Genomic DNA, 20,482 nt, shown 5'->3' on the forward strand with positions numbered 1-20,482 from the left:
GAGTGGACAAGAGAGACAAACCCATATTCTCATGGAGCTTGTTTCCTAGTAAGGGAGACAGACAGTGAACAGCTCGACAAAGACACAGTATCACAGATAAAGGCTGTGAAGAAAAGAAAACGATGGGATAGCAAGGGTGACTGGAGAGGGTAGCCACTTTAAGCAGCTCACCAAGACATCTACAAGGAGATGACATATAAGCTGCGATCTGAATAAGGTGGAACTAAGCACCTGACAATCTTTTTTTTTTTTTATATTTTTATTTCTAGGAGAGAGAGAGAGAGAGAGAAAGAGCACGAGCAGGGGAGGGTCAGAGAGAGAGGGAGATACAGAATCTGAAATAGGCTCCAGGCTCTGAGCTGGCAGTCAGCACAGAGCCCGACGCGGGGCTCGAACCCACGAACCGCGAGATCATGGCCTAAGCGAAAGTCGGGCGCTTAACCGATGAAGCCACCCAGACGCCCCGCACCTGACAATCTTAAGACCACGGAGTACAAACAAAAGCTATGGTCAGGAACCCCTCAAGAAGCTCAGAATCACACCACAGGCGCTTACAACTCTAAGTACCCGGGGGGGCCATGGAACAGAGAGGTAAGGTCAAGTGTCCAAGGCTAAGATAGGTAGCACTCCTCCTGCCTATAGTGCTTCTAATGTTGTTGAAAGAGATGAGGTGAGGCTGAAGAAATGGTGCAGACCCGGTCTCAGAGGGAAAAGAACCACCAGCCCTCCATTACTACGCCCCCAGGGTGCAATCACGTGTCCCTCCTGGAGGAGGCTCCAACCCTGTGACCTAACCAGTTTCCACCTTGCTTCTCTTCAGCGCATTGCCATACACTAGAATTTTGTTTGTTTGTTTCGTGTAGGGTTTTGTTGGTCCTTTTCCAAGTATCAATGAAAACTGCATGCCAGCCTCCACTCCTTGGAAATAATTAAATGAAATGACGTGCCTGATTTTTTCCGCTGGGTAATGCACTGTGATTTGCATCTGCTGAAGGAATTCATCTTCAGTCCTGAGGCTGAGCCATCGGGGACAACTAAGGTGTTTTTTCTCTGCTTTGGCTCTTGTGGATGGTACACTATTGCCAAACACAAAAGTAGACTAAATGCTTCATTCTGCAACATACTCCCTTAAGAATGCTGCTCTTTGTGATGCGAATATGTTCACTTTTCCTTCATGAATTAACGCACAGGTCCCTTCCCCTGTTTAGTAATCTAACTTTACATAAGCAAAATGCCCTTTATTTTGCAGTCACCTAGGTTTTGTACAGACCTCTGCACCGAGTCATCATCTATGGCTTAAGAATAGGTTTTGGATTAAAGTCCTCCTTTCTCCTATTGGGGAAAGTGGAAATCTTTTCTAGAAGAGAGCCTTGATCTTAATGCCCAAGCGAAGCACCTTCTAGTACAATTCTCGTTATTTAGCAGTTACAGCGGCATAGCCTGTGACATGTATCAAAGGCTGTGTGAGCTCTAAAAATTAAAACCTCCTCCCCCGATTGGGATTTCTTCGGTCAGAGCACGCAGACCCCGCCGGGGAAGGGCTGACATTTGTGTGCGGTGGCGCGCTCGGCTGGGGGTGTGGGATGCGGTGTTCCTGAAGCGACAGATTCGGGCCGTGCGGGAAATGAACTGCGGAATTCCTCCCCTTGATTCCTGAAGGGGGCTCTGAAGGAGAGAGATTAGGATGCAGAGTGCGGCCCGGGAGGCGGAGGGCGAGGGGGCGAGCCAAGGACACCAACCCGAGCGCGCTTCGGAAAGCCCAGTGCGGAGCGAGTTCCCAGGTTCCCCGGCCTCGCCTTCCCCGCCACACACTGCAGCCGAAGGCTCAGGCTGACCCCAAAAGGCGGGCAGTTGTCCTCGGGGCAGCTAATGCAGGGGGTCCATCGTGGGCCCTCGACCTCCCGGGGGTCTGTCCGTGGGTGAGCCGGGTTGAAGACCGACGNGCCCCCTCCTCCGGCCCGGGTGGGGCCGTGAATCACCTCGGGAGAGCGGGGAGGGGGCTCTGGGGCCGCGGCCTGCGCTCCCGGTGGGCGGTTGAGGGCGAAGGAGGCCCTCCCTTCTGACGAGGGGAGGGAGGGTCGGGAGCCCCCCACCGCCCAGCTGAGCCCGGGGCGTGCGGCGGCGAGGGCCGGGCTGCGAGAGGGGCGGTTGTCTGGGGGAGGGGGCGCGGGGTGATTCAGCGCCCGGCGAGGCGGAAGCGGCCGCAGGAGGAGGAGGAGGAGGAGAGAGGCCAGGCCGCGCCGGGGCGCCCAGGGTGGCACGAGCCCGCGGCCCGAGTGCGAGGCGGAGGCGAGGAGGCCGCGGGGACTGGAGGCGAGGCCGGCCGGGCCCCCGCAGCCATGGAGAACGCGCACACAAAGACGGTGGAAGAGGTGCTGGGCTACTTCGGCGTCAACGAGAGCACGGGGCTGAGCCTGGAGCAGGTCAAGAAGCTCAAGGAGAGATGGGGCTCCAACGGTAGGTGCCCGGCGCCGGGGCTGCAGGGGCCCCGCGCGGCCCGGCGCGGGCCCGAGAGCCAAGGAAGATGGCTGACCGGGCTCCACCTCGTGGGTCTGGGCTCCGCGCCCGCCGAGGGCTGCAGGCGGCGGGTCGAGCCCGCGCGCCGGCCCCGCGCGAGAGGGGCTGCAGGCGGGGGCGCCGGGGTCTCGTCTGCGCCTCCTCGACCTCGCACCTCGAGCCCGTGACCTTCCCCGCACGCAGCAGCGGGCCCCGCTGGAGGGAGGGACGAGTCTCCTGCAGCTGGCTTGTTCCCTGCGAGACATTTTCTCGTCCCCAGCCAGTTTATGAGGCGTCGTTGCAGTTGAGAATGCCTCTGACCGTTCTTGTACTGACCCAAAGTTACACAGCTGGCAGAAGTCGTGACCTAGCTGAAATGACTCCTTGTTTCGGGAGCCCTGGTTAGGTAGCGATGAGACTTCACGCTTCTAGGTAGACCTAAGGTATTGGTTACGGCAAATCTTGCATGTTTTCTTGGGGTACCATTTTAGTGTGGTTTCCATTAAAAATGGTTGAATGTTCATGTACCTAGGTAAGTCTTTCAAAGACAGTAGTAGCAATTTTAGGAATTCTCTTTTGAAAGACCATGCTAATTTTTTTTTCCCCCTTCTTGACACGTTGCCTGGCGAATTTCTGCCTTCTACAGAGTTACCGGCTGAAGAAGGTGAGTAATCGTAACATGTTCTCCCCCCTCCCCCCTTTGTGTTCTGATGTTAAGATGACATTTACAGCAAGTGTTTGTTTCTCGCAGGAAAAACCTTGTTGGAACTTGTGATTGAACAGTTTGAAGACTTATTAGTTAGAATTTTATTGCTGGCAGCTTGTATATCTTTTGTAAGTATAAAGGAACTTATTTTTTTCTCAAAAAGTTGAGTCTATTTCGTAGATGAAAAAACAAATGTGTATTGGGTGAGAATGTTATATATTTAGAGATTTAAGCTGTGTCTCCCATTTTTTTTCAACTTCAGTATTTTAATATTATAAGCAAAACACTTGAAGCCATTCGTGTTGTAGAAAATTAATGAATGCCTGACATTTACAGTGCAATTAGAAGTTGTTCCCAAATGGGGTAGGGTCTTACAAGTTTTTGTGGTTTATTACATTTTAATATCAAAAAGTTCTTTATCGAGGTGTCTTTTCTGTTTTGGGTTCTTCCACTGTGTAAGATCATACTAAGATGATGTTGGGCCCTTTGTAGTCTGTAAATAGAACTTACAAAAGGAATATTCCAGTTGCTCTCCCTTCCTGGTAATGGCAAGGTGACAGTTGTTTCTGACAGTGACAAGAATGATGACGGCAGTGATGGCACTACTGTTGACCAAATTTGGTCACTGACCTTTAGGGTGGTATATTTATCTAAATTGGACCCCTGTCTTGAGTGACTCCTAGGTAGAGAGAACAAGGTTCAGTACAATTGGTTCTAGATCTTATAAAAACAAAACACATAGTGTTTTTTTCTTGTTCTCTATGTGCATACTGACTTGAGCCCTGTATGGTTGCTAAGAAACTGGTGAAATGCAAAGGACTACAGCTGAAACAGGTTGATGGCTTGGTGAGGATATTTCTAGGTTATAGTAACTTTTTTTCGGTTCAGTGTTAATTTTTTTCGCATTTTTTCTTGGGCAGTGGACTTCTTTCTTGGTAGTTTTCCTAAAAATGGTCATGAGTAGGACATAGAAGTTCTTAATCCTCACAGCAAGGGGTGACTTTCGTTATTTTTTTTTTTCTTCCAAATTTTTATTTAAATTCTAGGTAGTTAACACAAAGTGTAATAATCGGCTTCAGGAGAATTTAGTGATTCATCACTTAGATATAACACCCAGTGCTCATCAAAACCAGTGCCCTCCTTAATACCCATCACCCATTTAGCCCATCCTTCACCCACCTATCTTCCTTCATCAACCGTAGTTTGTTCTGTATTACACGTTTGTTCTTAAATTACAGTATTTTATTCTTATAAAAACCATGATGGGAAGTGAAATTCACCCAGTGTAATGTTTTTTCAGGCTTCACAAAATTGACACAACTTCAAGGTTTCATTTTTGTATGTTTTGTGCTTATGCAAGCCCCAGGAATCTACCTCAGTCTTTATGATAGCCGTGTCATAGAAGGCTGTTTTGGGAGCTAAATAAAAAGGAAGTGGTGGGCACTTCTTTAGGTGAGGGGGGAAATTCGGTAAGAGGTCAGCTTTTTTGGAGTAATACTGTATACAAATTTGGACTTGAGACTTTATCATGCCATTTGGCTAAGTGATACGTAGCTATTGATAATAATTCAGTCCTCATGAATGTTTCCTATGGTTTTCATTGACTAAAATTAAGAGAGTGTCGGAGCAAATCATTCAGCATCCTAAATTACTCCATACCTCTTACATGTCTGTCTGTTCTTGATTAATTCAACCCCACCCACCCCTCCACCCTCCCCTCCCCTCTAAACAGGCTGAAACCAATAAGATAAAGGAATAGAGCTGTTTGATTAACCAGTTTCAGTAATTTGTCTGGCACAAAACAAAAAATACATTTGGGTGTGTGTATTGTGTGTATTTGTAGTGTAATGTTTATGTTTAAGCTAGCTGCATAATTCTGAAGTAGCCTCAGCTTTGGTAATTAAAATACTGGGGTTCAATAAGGTTATCAGGGACTCCTTAGAGTAAATCAGCTGGTATATACAAGGCAGAGATGAGATTAAATTTTTTTGAGTTATTCTGTGTATGTAACTTACGGCGTTGTTGTAACATCACTGGCATTATTTCCAATAAACGATTGGATACGTAGGTTGTATAGGGTCTCTCGAGTTGCCAATTTGAATGATTTTATGTTAACATTTTGATTTAGTAATGCATGTGACTTTGAAGAAAGGAGTTTATAGTTTCTAAGCTTTTTCAAATGGGTTTTAAAATATTTGCTTAATTTTGTCATAGGGCACAATGTTGGATTTTTTATAGCTTTATAGAGCTGTATTTTGGAATTGAAATTTGAATTACCTTTTTGGTAACTACTTGGAGTTAATGCTCAGGAAATGAACTGGGTGACATATTTATTTCATGGGTTGCTAAAGAGAAGAATAATTTTAGGAAATACTGTTACTTAGTTTGCTTTGACTTGTTTGATCAAGACATTTTGGATTTAAAACTTACTGAGTTTCTTCATGCGGAATTGGCACTATTACTACATTGTTCTTGACCTTTTCATTCCTCATTTCTTTATCTTTCAAAAGATCACGGAGTCTTTTTTGTGGTAATCTGTTTATTCCTATTTAACAGGAAAATCATGGTAGAATATTCATGTTCTTTTGGAAGAGTGAATAGGCAGTTCTACAACATGTATATGATATCATCAGGTTCTGCTCAAGTTAAAAAGAAATACTAGGCTTTAGTGATTTATTTCAGATGTCAGATTAAGTAAACTGTTAACTGTAGGAAGCTACATTAATGTTTTATACTTGTGACCTGTGGGGATAAAGGTGTTTTTGTTTTTGTTTTTTCTAACGTTTATTTTTTTGAGAGACAGAGCACGAGCAGGAGGGGGCAGAGAGAGAGAGGGGGAAACAGAATCTGAAGCGGGCTCGGGAGCTTGCTGTCAGCACAGAACCCGACATGGGGCTTGAACTGATGAACCACGAGATCATGACCTGAGCTGAAGTTGGATGCTTACCGACTGTGCCACTCAGGTGCCCAGGGATAAAGTTTAATATACTTGTAATATTCACTAAATAAAAGTAACTTTTGTTTTCTTCCTTTATTATTATTTTTTTTTAAGTTCACTTGGATTGGAAGAAGTGAGCTATATCTTTCCCATTGCATATAAAGTAACTTTAGAAATTCCTTAATTTGATGTTCAGGATCTGCTGTCCTTTCAGTTTGTCTTTACATCCTTCTTGGTCACAACTTTGCCCTTCATTTAACACATCGTATGGCTGCTTACTGGAATACCCGTTCTTTCCTCTATTTCACTGCTTCATTGGGTATTTATTGAACACCTGGGACTTGCACAGATACTAGGGGTACAGCACTGAACAAAATAGGCAACGTCTTTTACCTGGAGCTGATATTCTAATTATAAACAAGTAAAACAGGAGCGCCTGGGTGAGTTAGTCGGTTAAGCGTCCGACTTTCGCTTAGGTCATGATCTCGCGGTTCGTGGGTTCGGGCCCCGCGTCGGGCTCCGTGCTGACTGCCAGCTCAGAGCCTGGAGCCTGTTTCAGTCTGTGACTCCCTCTCTCTCTGACCCTCCCCTGCTCACGCTGTCTCTCTCTCTCCTAGAAATAAATAAAACATTAAAAAAAAATAAAATAAACAAGTAAAAACAAAGTAGTCCGTTGGACAGTGATAGTGAAATAAAGCAGAGAGATAAAAATATGAGGAGGGAGGGGAGTGCAGTTTTTAAGTAGGGTGGTCAGGAAAGTCTTTGTTAGAAGCTGACATTAGAGGGGCGCCTGGGTGGCTCAGTCGGTTAAGTGTCCGACTTCGGCTCAGGTCGTGATCTCACGGTTTGTGGGTTTGAGCCCCTCGTCGGGCCCTGTGCTGACAGCTCAGAGCCTAGAGCCTGTTTCAGATTCTGTGTCTCCCTCTCTCTCTCTGACCCTCCCCTGCTCACCCTGTCTGTCTGTCTGTCTGTCTCTATCTCAGAAATAAATAAAACATTAAAAAAAAAAAAAAGTGACAGTAGAGAAAAGACCCGAAAGAGATGAGCAGGACGGCCGTATTTGCAACCTCTGTATCCATGAAGTCCTCCATGATAACTCTGAAATGTTGCTAAAACTTTCTTAGAGCAAGGAAGGCACTTCTCAGCTTCTCACCTGTATTTGAATAGTTTGTCTTTCCTTTCACCTGAACCCTTTAAAAGGGGATTCTTAATATTTTTTAGAGGCTAGGTTAGTACTTTTGCTATAAACAAGATTTGAATGAGTTTGTGTTGGTAGCATTTTCAAAATACTGAAAAATGTAGATCGGTTTTCTTAGAATAGTCAAGAAGTATTTTATATTGTATTATGTAGTGATTTTATTTTTTCCCTATATTTTAATTTCTTATTAAAAAAAAGATAAAATGGGTAGTTTGATGGGTTTAATTTATTTAGAGCCTTTCTCTAAAATGTTTTGAAAGGTGAATGTGTGTTTTTCTTCTTTTTTATTATTTAAAAAATTGTTTTTTCTTTTTTTTGATATTTCTGAGACAGTGTGAGCAGGGGAAGGTCAGAGAGAGGGGGAGGTACAGAATCTGAAGCAGGCTCCAGGCTCTGAGCTAGCTGTCAGCACAGAGCCCGATGTGGGGCTTGAACCTACAAACCGTGAGATTGTTACCTGCGCCGAAGTTGGACACTTAACTGACTGAGCCACCCAGGCGCCCCACTTCTTCTTTTTTTTAATATTTGTTTCTGAGAGAGAGACACCAAGACCAAGCATGAGCAGGGGAGGGGCAGAGAGAGGAGGCACAGAATCCCGCATAGAACCCAGTTCGAGGTTCGGACCCACAACCCCTGAGATCAGGATCCTAGCCAAAGTCGGACGCTTAACCAACTGAGCTGTCCAGGCGTTCGTGTGTTTTTCTTTTTAAGGAATATTATATTCTCAAATCTAAAAACAGTATTTTTTTTAAACCTGTATTTTGAGATAGAAAATAAGAGCAGAGGAAGAGAGAGACAGAGAATCTCAAGCAGGCTCCATACTCCGCACAGAGCCTGATATAGGGCTCAGTCCAATGACCCTGGAATAAGTTTTGTGTGTGGATCAGAAGAGTATGTGGTCTAATTCATACTTTTTTGTTTTCTACTTCCAGAAAATTTTCATAACACTTATTGGTGATACTTTTTTCATTTGTGTGTAGTGTTGAGCTTCTATTTCCTCTTTATAACCTTTTTTTTTTTCAATGTGAATTTCTTCATTCTTTGGATAAGTGTTTGAGTATCCAGTGGCATTGCAAGTTTCTTAAGGATACAAGGAGGACTGCAGACCAGTGCCCTCAATCTTAAAAATGTGTTTATGGGGGCGCCTGGGTGGCTCAGTCGGTTGGGCGTCCGACTTCGGCTCAGGTCATGATCTCACAGTTTGTGGGTTCACGTCAGGCTCTGTGCTAACAGCCAGCTGAAAGCCTGGAGCCTGTTTCTGATTCTGTGTCTCCCTCTCTCTGACCCTCCCCTGCTCACATTGTCTCTCTCTCTCTCTCTCTCTCTCTCAGAAATAAATAAAACATTTAAAAAAAATTAAAAGAAAATGCTTATGCTCTCTTTCATTTTCTTTTTTTTTTGGATCTCATTCAGAGCTCAGTACATTATCCCAACATGTAGCTAAGATAATGGAGTCACAGAACCATGACTATCTCCCACTGGAATATACCTTTTTACCTTGGATTAAAATTTGCTTTTATTCATTAAACTCTGCTCTCCAGCGTCTTTTGATTGTCGTGTCAGGAATTACTGTAATGTGCAGAGATCAGTCTTAACAGATAACTAGAAGATAGCCTTTCCTACTGTACTGAAGCAGTTTAAGTTGTAGTTAAACATCCATTAGTAAGTGGTTACCCTGAATAGGATTGGCAGTTTGAAACTTTGAGCTTGCTGGATTGTAGAAGCCCCAGAAAACTGGTATTGGTACTATATTAATAGTGCAGAGCAAAGGAAAGAAGAAACACAGCCTAACATTAGCTGCAGTAGGATGGTGTTGATTAAGTTAGTGATTTCTTACTCTCAGTGTTTAAGTTCATATATTGCCCTTAGGGTCTTGTAACTCAGATGTTCTATGAGATTTTGTTTCATTCATTCATCATGTCTTTGTACAGTAAGTAGCATCATCTGTGTACCAGAGACTCTTCTAGGCCCCTGGGGATACAGTGGTGAATACAGGCAATATAAATAGATAATTGTTTATGATCACCTGTTCTCAGTAAAGATTTTTAGGAACATTCTCCCCCATATAAACATTTGTATAACTTGGGATAAACTGTAATTATGAACCAACTCTGGTATAATGTTAATAAGGCATCTTTCACCAAAATGAAAGATGCCTGTGCCACACGCTTCTCTTCACTCCCTTCCACATCTCATGGGATCTTTCATTTGTCAGCAGCATCATCCCACATACACTGGAAGTTTGCTTTACAATAGCACAAACCATGAAGGACTGCATAATATGATCTGAACCTGATCATCTAGATTGGTTCCTACTAGTTAATGAAATATGGGTTGATCGTCACTTTGGGGTGTAGCATTTAATTGTTTGGGTTATTTGTGGTTTCAAAACAGATTTTAAAAAGTATTCAGGAAATTGAGGGTTGTCTCTTATAAGTAGGTTCGGCACCAGCCTTCCACCCGGAGAATTTGCACTGTAAAGTTTCTCATCAAACAGTAATTAAGATACTTGTAGAACCTTCAAATAATTATGAATGCCTGGGTATCTTACACGTAAACATTTAAAATCCTATAGTGGAAGAAAAGGTTACTGCATTGTGTAAATTAGGATTTTTATGTAATTGATGAATACTACTTGGGCAGAGGAACCACACATTTCTTGAAAAGTAGAGATTTGGTCTGATAGCCCTGTCTCCTTTGCTCCAGCTGTTAGAGGATATTGCTTTAAGTTTGTTCCTCAGGACTAGCTGCCAAGAGGGAAGTTCATACCCTTTTTAACAAGGTGTGAAGCTTATCTTACAGTTGCTAATGCCTCACTGACCTTTGGAAAGGTCCTAGTTACTCTTCAAGTTGAGCGATTTTTCTCCCCCAAGAGCTAATTAAGTTTCTTATTTCTGATATGCTCTCCTTGGCAAATGTTTGAAAGGCTAGTATCAGAGCAGCTGTGATCTTGCATCTATCAAAATTTATAACTTCCTAGAGAAGTTTTCATTTTGGCTCTCGGCCTGACCTTAACACCAGGAATGCCCTGTTGAAAGCTTGTGGCAACATTTATATTCATTCTGGTTTTCTGCCTGCCCTGGTTCTCTCACTAGCTGTCAGTGGTCACTGGGACCTATCAGAACCTGGTCCTGGTATCTCCTGGGGTTTTTTCCTGCTCAGGTTGATATTTCTTGTTCATCATTCCCCTATCTTACTTGCAAAATTCATGTTGGGCCTTGCCTTATTTATCTCTCTGGTTGTTTACTATGTTTCCTATTTGTGTAAAAGCTCACTTTATAGTATTCTGCTAAGTGTAAACATAAATGCTTTCATTCTTGCCACAAATCCTGACAGTATTAAAAAGTATCAAAACCAGCGCCTTCATTGTTGACTACATAGATCTTCTAAAGAAAAGGGTTTTTTATGTGAAATATGGGAACATGTTAAGCAATGTTAAAAGGCAAATCTTATTTCCCAGATTGAATATTAGATAGGTTTGCCATCCTTTCTGGATTGGTAGTGTTTTACAAAAATTAGTTTTTAACCATTTAGGTGGCTCTTTCACTATGTTCTTTATTATTAAAGATTTGTGTTGGGTTCTCCTACCACCTTGAGATTGCTCAGTTAGGAAGTTTATTGTGGCTTTCTTAACGTGTAGCTTTTATGTCCTGACAAGGTTATGGTTGTGTGAGCTAGAAATTAACTTTCTGCTCATTTTTCTTGGGGCATTGTTTTGTGTCCAGTTATAAATAACGTTTTTGGACTTCTGTCATCTCTGAGGTGCTGTTGCTATGCTAAATGTCATATGGAGGATAACCTTCAAAATAAATTCCTGATCAGAACAACCTTGAGTATTATGAGGCGGCCTATAATAGAACCACTGAAAATAACTGGGATATTATCAGTTTTTGCACTCTAAAATTTTGAGTCTGTGATCAGTGTTTTTGTTTTGTTTTTGTTGAGATGCGGGGAGGGACAGAGGCAGAGAGAGAATCTTAACTAGACTTAGACTCCACGCCAAACACAGACCCAGTGTGGGGCCCAATCTCACAACCGTAAGATCATGGCCTGAGCTGAAATCAAGAGTCAGACGCTTAACTGACTGAGCCACCCTGGTGTCCCTCATGGTATTTTTTACTGTGAGTTTATGTCTATGGGTATATTTGATAGGAATATTAAGCAAATCAACAAAGTTGTAGATGATTGGCTTTTATTGTAACAAAATCAATAATTTAAATTTTACTTCTGAATATATCCATGTAAAGTGACTGGGATTTAATTCCCAGAAAGTATTTTATTTGGATTTTAAAACAATTATTATGTGAAAAATTAGCTTTTGAAGAGTATTAAGAAGTTGTATAGTTTCGATTCTCAAGAATTACTGTGAACAAGAGACATAAGCCAGTTGTTTATGTCCTTACATTTTGCCACCATTTGTTTCTAGGGTGGTAAGAACAGACTTGGTATATTGCAATTCCTTTAGTGCTCGCCACTTCTGGTGTAAAGTGGCACTAAGCCTAAAAACACATTACGGTTCTAACCCATGCCATTTCTCTTCTAGGTTTTGGCTTGGTTTGAAGAAGGTGAAGAAACAATTACAGCCTTTGTAGAACCCTTTGTAATTTTACTTATATTAGTAGCCAATGCAATTGTGGGTGTGTGGCAGGTAAGCAAAACTAAGCAGTGCTAGATTTTAGCAATTTATGTGAGTTAAACTGTGTTAATCTGTTGTTGTTTTTTTTCTTTATATGTTAACCAAAAAAATCTCTCTGGAGAGTCTACATGTGTTTTGTCTCTTGTCTGTTTATTTAATGGCAACATTTTAGACCTCTGCTGTGTGTATATAATTTGCTGTTAAAATTGCCCATCCTTCATAGTAGCATGGAGTTAAAAATAATGGATGAGAGGAAGCTACTTAAAAGAAACCAGGAAATTTGAGATCCAGTATCTGTCTTTATATTTCCTAGCTACTTCCTGTGAAAAATTTCATAACCTCAACGTCATTTTTATCTCCTTGTGTTGTTGTTGTTGTGTGTGTATTTAGCTATATAAATTGTTTTCCCTTCACAGCATGCTTGTGGCTTTTTTCCCTCAGTTGTCCAGGCTTTTCTGATTCATAGAATGGAAGCAAGTTTATAGAATCATAACATAATGGGATTCCTGCCACCCCACTTTTTGTAATTACTGTTCTGTAGGTGCCTACTTTGAGGACTTCCAACTTCCTAGGACTGTTGAAGTGTTTGATTTTTGTTGTTGTTTTTTGGATATATTTTAATAGTCTCTGAGACTAATACTTCAAATTCATTTTAAGTATTGATATTTAAGTATGGATATAATCACCCCTTTGAGGACTAAACCCGAGTGGATCTACAATTAAAGTGGAAACGTTTTATAAACATACTTTGTCCTGTTAGAATTTAACCTACTGATCTTTTAATGAAGGTCTTTATGTAATGGGGTCATACAAAAAAGATGGCCTACTTGAAAGAAATTTTTAATGGTGCTATATTCCTCTTAATTTTAATTTTGTCTAAAATTGTTTATATTTAAGTAGAAATGATCTCCTTGTGAATAATGTAGGTGAGAGAAACAAGACATGGCATTAGATTGCCTTTCTCAGGCTAATAATATGTATATATTCCTATTAAATAATAACTGCCAGTTACGAGATAGATACTTTACATACATTGCCATGTCATTGTTACAGTGATCTTGTAAGGCAAATGATAATCACATTTGACAGATGTGACGTTAAGGTTCACAGTGATTAAGTGACTTCTTAAAGGCCATACAGGTAGTAAGTACATGGACTATCTGGGATTTGAATCCAGGCTCAGTCTGATCCGAATTCCAGAGTAAAATTTTACACTAGTTTTTACATGACTTTTATATTTATCTTGGTTTTAAAAATAACATTTTTAGGTCTTAATCTCATTTACATAGTATACAGAATGGTATGAGCAATACTGAAGTGTGCTTGCCTTCTCAAAGTAAGGGAAAGTAGAAATCCAGTGCAAGGTAGTATTGGGAGGTGGGAGGGGGGCACATAACTGCTGGCTAGTGTCATCGAAGAAGGCTTCTTACAGAAGGTGACAAGTGATTGGGAACTATAGAGAAACCAAGATTTGTTCCAATTTTAGTATATATGTTGCCAAAGTGAATGCTCGATACAACCTATTTGAATTGGAGATCTTTTGTTTCCCTTTTCACCCCTATGTTCTAAATAATCCTTTTGATTGTTTGAGTTGAAGGAAAGGCTTTTAAAGTAATTTTAATAGCCATCTTTGTCTTTGGGGTCTGAGACAGTTTATCTTTAACGCTTCTAGTTTATATGTACCTTTGCTAATTTTTAGTAGAAGTAAAATACAGTGCTCTTGGGATGTTTCTTAACCTTGAGCAGTCTAGTTAAACTCTACCTGACACGACCTTGAAGGAGGGGGAAAAGGAATTAAAGCTGCCACAGTGAATAAATGGGAAGGGGTAGTCCTGCAAAATAATTTCAGATTTGACTAATTGAGTAGCAGCAGTGCTGAGAATTTATTCTTTCTACACTATCAGTAGCATTTGAACCTAAGGACCTTATAGCAGTGACACTTAATTTAGGGTTAAATGTTCTAGGATTTCTGTTTTAAGGTGATGCATATAATCATTCTTTAAGCAGATCTGATATGGGGTTGAAATTACTTTTATCATGAGGTCCCCAAATTTAACATTTTCTGTACTTTTTTAGGGATGCATACATTAAAAAAAAAAAAGTGAGACCTATGCTATTAGCTTTCAGTTTTGAGTCCTCTCAATTCATTTTAAGCAAGTTTCAGGATTTTTCACTACAGACCGTAATTCTTATAGTAAGGTAAAAAATGAGATCACATGGTATTGTGCGTAAATTCTATCCAAGTAAAGGTTAAATTGAGCTTTATATCAGAAGGCAAAAAGTGAAAAATGAATCTTCTCCTTTGTGCACTGAATAGCCCCCCTGGGTCTGCACTGTGTAGATTTGCTCCTTTACTTCTGATTGCTTAGTCTCCAAAATGAGAGAAGACAAATTTGACACATGTGCTTTTCTTTCTTTTTTTTTTTTCCTTAAAGGAACTTTCCTGTAGCTTTTTTTTTTTTTAATACATTTTGATTTCTGTATCTTTCATCTCAAAATTTGGAAAGAAAAATTGTGTGACTGAGTTTTGATATGTTCATATGCGGTATTACAGTAAATAAGGTATAGGGCTGGCAGTTCTCTGAGACTCCAGCCATTTATTGGTCTTTCGCTACTGTAGAAAGATCTAGAATTTGTGAGATGTAACTTGATTTTTTTAATTCATCACCTGTAGCGTGTACTGTGTGCCAAAACACAGTCTAAATAGTTTGTTAATCCTTACAGTGCTTGAGGTAGTAGCATTGGTGTCTAAGCTTTGTAGGCACCAAACCTGTGTGTTGTATGACTCGTACACAATCACATAGCTATTAAGCAAAAAGCCTGCAGTGACCCTAAGTGATCCAGCCCTAGACCAGCATCTTTCACGTGAGACAGGATTGATTTCAGTGGTGTGGCTACAGCTGGAGGGGAGGGCCATGTTACATACTGGGCTTGGGGATGACACGTTCTGTGTCTGCTTTCCCTGTGGTTTTATTTCCTTATCCTTCTTCGGGTACTTGGCTTCTTCACTTTCTAGCACAGAATCCTAAGAGCCTAGTGTTTATCATCTTATAAAATGTATTGTTGACAAATATCACAAATGTGCATCTCTAGTGTCTTTTTTTTTTTTCTTTTTTTTTTTTTAAGTTGAGAAGTCCGAAATTTGATTCCTTGGGCTAAAGTACTAATTTGCGATGGTGGGTATATGTTTACTGCTTTTATCTTTTTTATAGGAAAGAAATGCTGAGAATGCTATTGAAGCCCTTAAGGAATATGAGCCTGAAATGGGCAAAGTATATCGACAGGACAGAAAGAGTGTACAGCGGATTAAAGCTAAAGATATAGTTCCTGGTGATATTGTAGAAATTGCTGGTGAGTTGAGTTTGTCATTGTTGTCTTACCCTAGATTGTATATCTAAATGCAATCCGTTTCTCAAAGCTCATAATTGTGCTCACTTCGGCAGCACATATACTAAAATCAAAGCTCATAATTAAGTGTTTTAAAAATTATGCTCATATGTATTGATTATATTAACGGGTTTTGGTGCTTTCCAAACAAATCAAGTGTTCTCTGTACTTACTTCGAGGTGTTTGACACCTCCCTTGTGTTGTATTGATAAGGTTTGTTGTAAACAGTGTTTTGAACTATTGTACTTACTACTTTTGGTCCATGGTAGAATACTAGCACTAGCGAAATAGTGAATTTAATCTCAATTTGACACTTAGTTGTAGTGAGCAATTTACTAGTTAAGGGCTACATAGTTTTTTCTGTACTCTTGACACAATGTTTAGTCACACTTGTAACTGTCAAACTAAGTAGACGGTTAAGAGTAATTTCATGGCTCTAAAGAATTCTGCTTTAGAAGATTTTTACAAAACACAGAGCCAAGTTTCTCGGCCTGGGTTCTGTGGGTGGGCTTCAAAGAGTTTGTGAATCCAGTACAAGGTCAGAGCTCTCTACAGATCTTAAAGGGATTCGTATCCTCATTGCTCAAGATTGGTGCCATGTTTTTAGGCAGCCCAGGATGCCTAGAACCAATAATAGTCCAGTCTAGGCTTTTTGTTGGAGATACAATATTGGATTATTCACGTTGTCCTGGTTTTTCACTCTTTTCTTAGCTCAGAATACTTTTTACCAGTTTACCCTTGAACAACTCAGGAGTTGGGGCACTCAAGAATTCATGTGTAATTTTTGACTTCCCGAAAACTTAACTACTAGTAGCCTACTTTTGGCCTTATGCGGAACATAGTCAACACGTATTTTGTACATATTTTATATATTACGCTCTTAAAGTAAGCTAGAGGAAAAATGTTAAAATCATAAGGAGGAGAAAATACATTTATAAGACTATGTTGTAAACAATCCATACATGTAGGTAGAACTGTGGGGTTCAAACCCATGATGTTCACGGGTCAGCAGTCCTCAGTTTCTTTTTATGAGTTGTCTCAGTAATGCTTTACACTGGCTTGTGGTGAAGTTGTTCTTTGTCGTCATTGTCTTTTTCCTTTTAATGAAGAGGATTCAACATGCTACATCTCTTGGCCTGTGTTCTGTAGTTTTGGCCTCTGAAAGGAAGTTGCCTTTTCACAGGTATTCTCTCATCCATAATTTTTCTTTCTTCCAGGGAAAGAGCAGGGTTACCTATATGCAAACAGAAGTACAGCTCAGAATGAAGTGGGCCATTTGATTTTTGGGGTTTGTTTGTTTGTTTTTGAGAGAGAGAGAGCATGAGCAGGGGAAGAGCAGAAAGAATACCAATACAGGATGATGTCAGGCTGGAACTCAACAAATGTGAGATCATGACCTGAGCCAAAATCAAGAGTTGGACACTTAACTGACTGAGCCACCCAAGTGCCCCTGGATTGATTAATTGATTGATTGGTTGATTATTTATTTATTGCATAATCTCTACGACCAACATGGGGCTCAAACTCAACGACCCTGAGATCAAGAGTTCCATGCTTCATTGACTGAACCAGCCAGGCACTGCCCCGTTGGATTTTTTAAACTTATTTTGATATAAGAATATTGCAAAAATAGTAACAAAGTTCCCACATAGCCTTTACCCAGATGTTCCACGTGTTAATATTTTATCACAAGTGCATTATCCTCTTTCAGTCTGTATATATTCATGCATTTTTGTCTGAGTTCCTTGAGAGTACATCGTAGACATGATGCCTCTTTAATCCTCAGTACTAGAGTGTTTATAAAATCAGGGGCATTTTCTTAGTATAGATCCAGTAGAGTTATCAAAATCAGGAGATTGATACAAAACTTTTGTCTGATCGGCAAACTTCATTCACATTTTGCCATTTGTCACAGTGGATTTTAGGGCAGAAATATGAATTAGAGAATTCTGGCTGTGATACAGAGAATAGATCAGAATGGGGAAGGCTGGAGGTAGGCTATTTTGATAGTGTAGGCCAGAGGTAATGAGACCAAGAGATAACGAGAGCTGTAGTATTAAGAATGATGAGGGAAAGATTTTGAGTTTATGAGTAGTAGTTCTTAAGCAGAGATGCACATCAGAATCATGTGGGGATACTCTTTAAAGTTTTTACTAGGTCCTAACCCAAAATAACTGAATCTCCCTTGAGCATGGAATTATGGTCATTGTAGTTTGACAAATGAGTGTCAGATTTTGATGCAAAGTGACAGGTTTTAATAATCATATGGGTATGTGTCACTGACTGGGCTTAGCATGCAGAGTTGGAGCCACTGGCCAGATTTCTAGCTTAGGTAACTGAATGGTGATGGTGCTAGTAGCCGGGGAAGGAGACATCAGAAGAAGATAGTTTGTCTTCTGAGAAATAACAAATGTGGTGGGTGCAGTTGCAGATAACACCGCCTAAATTTGTGTGTGATATTCCATTTGACTTTGTGTGTTTTCCATTTCTCCAGTTTAATCTGGTAATACAATGTTAGCTCCTCAAACTAAAAATCTTTTAAGAATTTGTGTGCTTGTTAGGCTATTTTAGTATATAGAATCTATATGAAAAGTTAGAAATTATGACCAAAGCGTTTATCCTTAGTTTGCATCAGTAGATGGCAGTGATAAACAGCGTCAGAGGGAGCTATAACTTTGACCCTCAAGGCGTCTTCCCCTTTGAAGAAATAAAAGCCAGCTTCTCTTTTGATTTATCTTTTCCTCTCACTCCGGTCCAGGCTTTCTGTCACAGTATGTCACTCTAACCATCTAATTAGCTGAGAGAAGCTTGGGAGTCATCTTGGTCTTTACCTCTCATTCTCGAAGACCAGTTGATTTTGTTTTCAAAACACCCAAATTTGTGAACTACTGTTTCTTCAGTCACCAGCCCTCCCTGGGACTGTCTCTGTGTCCTAACTGGGCTCTGGCCTCCTTTTTCACTCACTTTATTCTGGTCTTTTCTCCATGTAGGAGCCAGGGCAGTTCCCTAAGGACCTATTGTTTACTCCTCTGCTAAAATTCTTCAGTGGGTTCCTGATTGCACCTGAAATATAAGTGCTTTTTCACCTGAGATGTGGCATCATATGGCTTCTGCTTGCTTCTGTGATTTCATCTTATGCCATTCCGTGCTCTAGCCATACATGCCTCTTTTCAGTTTTCAGTACCACCAAACTTTCCTGGCCTTTTTTAGAAATTTAAGCAGATTTTATGTAATTTATTAACTTGTCCACTGTGCATCACCACTGCAAAGTTACGGTTATAAGCCCTGATCTGCCTCACTCTTCTTGCCCAATGTGAAGTTTCATTTCCTGTTAGGTAGTGTTTTGTATGTTGTGTTTGATGGTTTAGGAAGGACAAATATGATTGATTCAGTGTGTGACCTAAGATCACCAGTCTACTGGAGTGTCCTTTATTTGCTAACGTTGTGGTAAAATACATAATACAAGGTTTACCATTTTAACTGTTCTTAAGTGTCCCGTTCAGTGGCATTAAGCAAATTCACATTGTTGTGCACCCATCACCACCTTCCTTCTCCAGATCTCTTTTCATCTTACCAAACTGAGACTTTGTTCCCAGTGAACAATTACTGCCCTTTACCCCCTTCTTCCAGATTCTGGCAATGACTCCCTTTTTTTCACTCTTCAGGAAACAATTGGTTTAATATTAAAAGATGAATTTAATTCCCTCATCTTAGGTGAATATACTTACTAGTAACAGTTGTAAGCGATACACACCCTTAAACCTAGTCTGCCTTCACCTATTTCTAAATCCCTAGTGGGGAGTGCTAACAGTTCTCATAGTTTAACACTTTTTCCTTCCAGCTCTTCCCCCCCACTGTGCGTGAATTGTTTAAAAAAAACAAAAACAAAAACAAACATGTGCGTGCTTGAACATTGGCCTCTTGTATGCTACTCGTGTTGAATTTTGACCATTCTGGGGGATGCAGAACAGAGGTGATTGCTAGTTTTAGAGAGATGCAAACATTTTATTAAATACTATCATCATCCCACTAGGCAGTGAGCAGCTTAAGGGCGGAAAGGTCACCCATTGTACTCTTCTGCTGAACATGTGAATAATAAATGAAACTTGAAATCAGAAGTATGTGGTAGGTTCACCTAATGTAAACATGGTTATTTTCCAACTTCTGTACAGAGCAGATAATTGGAAGTCTATATGCACACGGTCACTAATAGCTAAACTTAGCGTGTGTGCCGCTACTGCAAATGGTTCCAAGTGTTTGGTTCTTAACCATCAGCTACTCAGTAGATGTGTACTGTGATTCCCGCTTTACAGTTGAGGAAACAGAATCTTTGTGGTTTATTGCTCTGTCTTCTGTAGTTCATTTGCTGGAGAATATACAGTGTATTTAGTGTACACAAAGCAGGTATATCAGTCCTGTTTTGATTGGTTGAAGGTCCAGGTCACCATTTTTTTTTTCTCTTTAAGAGCATGAAGGGAGGGAGAGGCACAGAAGGAGAGAATCTTAAGCAGGCTCCACACTCAGCATGGATCCCCATAACTGGGGGGATCATTACCTGAGCCAAAATCAAGAGTCAGATGCTCAATCGACTGAGTCACCCAGATGCCCCACAGTATTTTTAAACTTACCATGTTGGGCTCCTTGCTGGTATGGAGCCTGCTTTAGAATCAATCAATCAATCAGTCAATCAATCTCTCCCTCTCTCAAAAAAAAAAAAAAAAAATTCATCCATGTTGTAGCATGGATTACATATTTCATTCATGTGTATAATGTATTGCTTTTTATGGCTGAATATTCCATTATTTGGGTGTATCACATTTTATTCATCAGTTCACAGACATCTGGGCTGTTTCTCCTTTTAGGCTAATGAATAATGCTGCTATGAATATTTGTGTGCGAGTTTATGTGTTAAACATACACTTTCACTCTCTTAGGTATACAGCTAGCCATGGAACTGCTAGGGCAGACGATTCCTCTGTGTTTAACATTTTGAGCAACTTCCAAACTGTTAATCCCAAGTAGCTGCATCATTTTCCATTCCCACTAGCAACATCTACAAATTCAATCTGCACATTCTCACCAGCACTTGTTACTGCCTTTTTTTTTTTTTTTTTTTTTGTT

At 40.6% G+C, this 20,482-nt stretch overlaps 1 protein-coding gene across 1 annotated transcript in view; it reads left to right on the plus strand.

Moving 5' to 3' along the window:
* The first annotated feature begins 1,953 nt into the window (after positions 1-1,953).
* ATP2A2 (ATPase sarcoplasmic/endoplasmic reticulum Ca2+ transporting 2) overlaps positions 1,954-20,482 on the plus strand; it is a 54,860-nt gene continuing 36,331 nt past the window's right edge. Inside the window, exons 1-5 of the mRNA XM_077748034.1 lie at positions 1,954-2,457; positions 3,143-3,160; positions 3,248-3,330; positions 11,882-11,986; positions 15,187-15,325. Of these exons, the coding sequence (XP_077604160.1) occupies positions 2,340-2,457; positions 3,143-3,160; positions 3,248-3,330; positions 11,882-11,986; positions 15,187-15,325 (463 nt within the window). The 5' untranslated portion in view covers positions 1,954-2,339. The remainder of the gene's footprint in view (positions 2,458-3,142; positions 3,161-3,247; positions 3,331-11,881; positions 11,987-15,186; positions 15,326-20,482) is intronic.

Source organism: Crocuta crocuta, unplaced genomic scaffold (genome assembly GCF_008692635.1).
Source record: "Crocuta crocuta isolate KB4526 unplaced genomic scaffold, BGI_CrCroc_1.0 scaffold29, whole genome shotgun sequence".
Taxonomy (NCBI): Eukaryota; Metazoa; Chordata; class Mammalia; order Carnivora; family Hyaenidae; genus Crocuta; species Crocuta crocuta.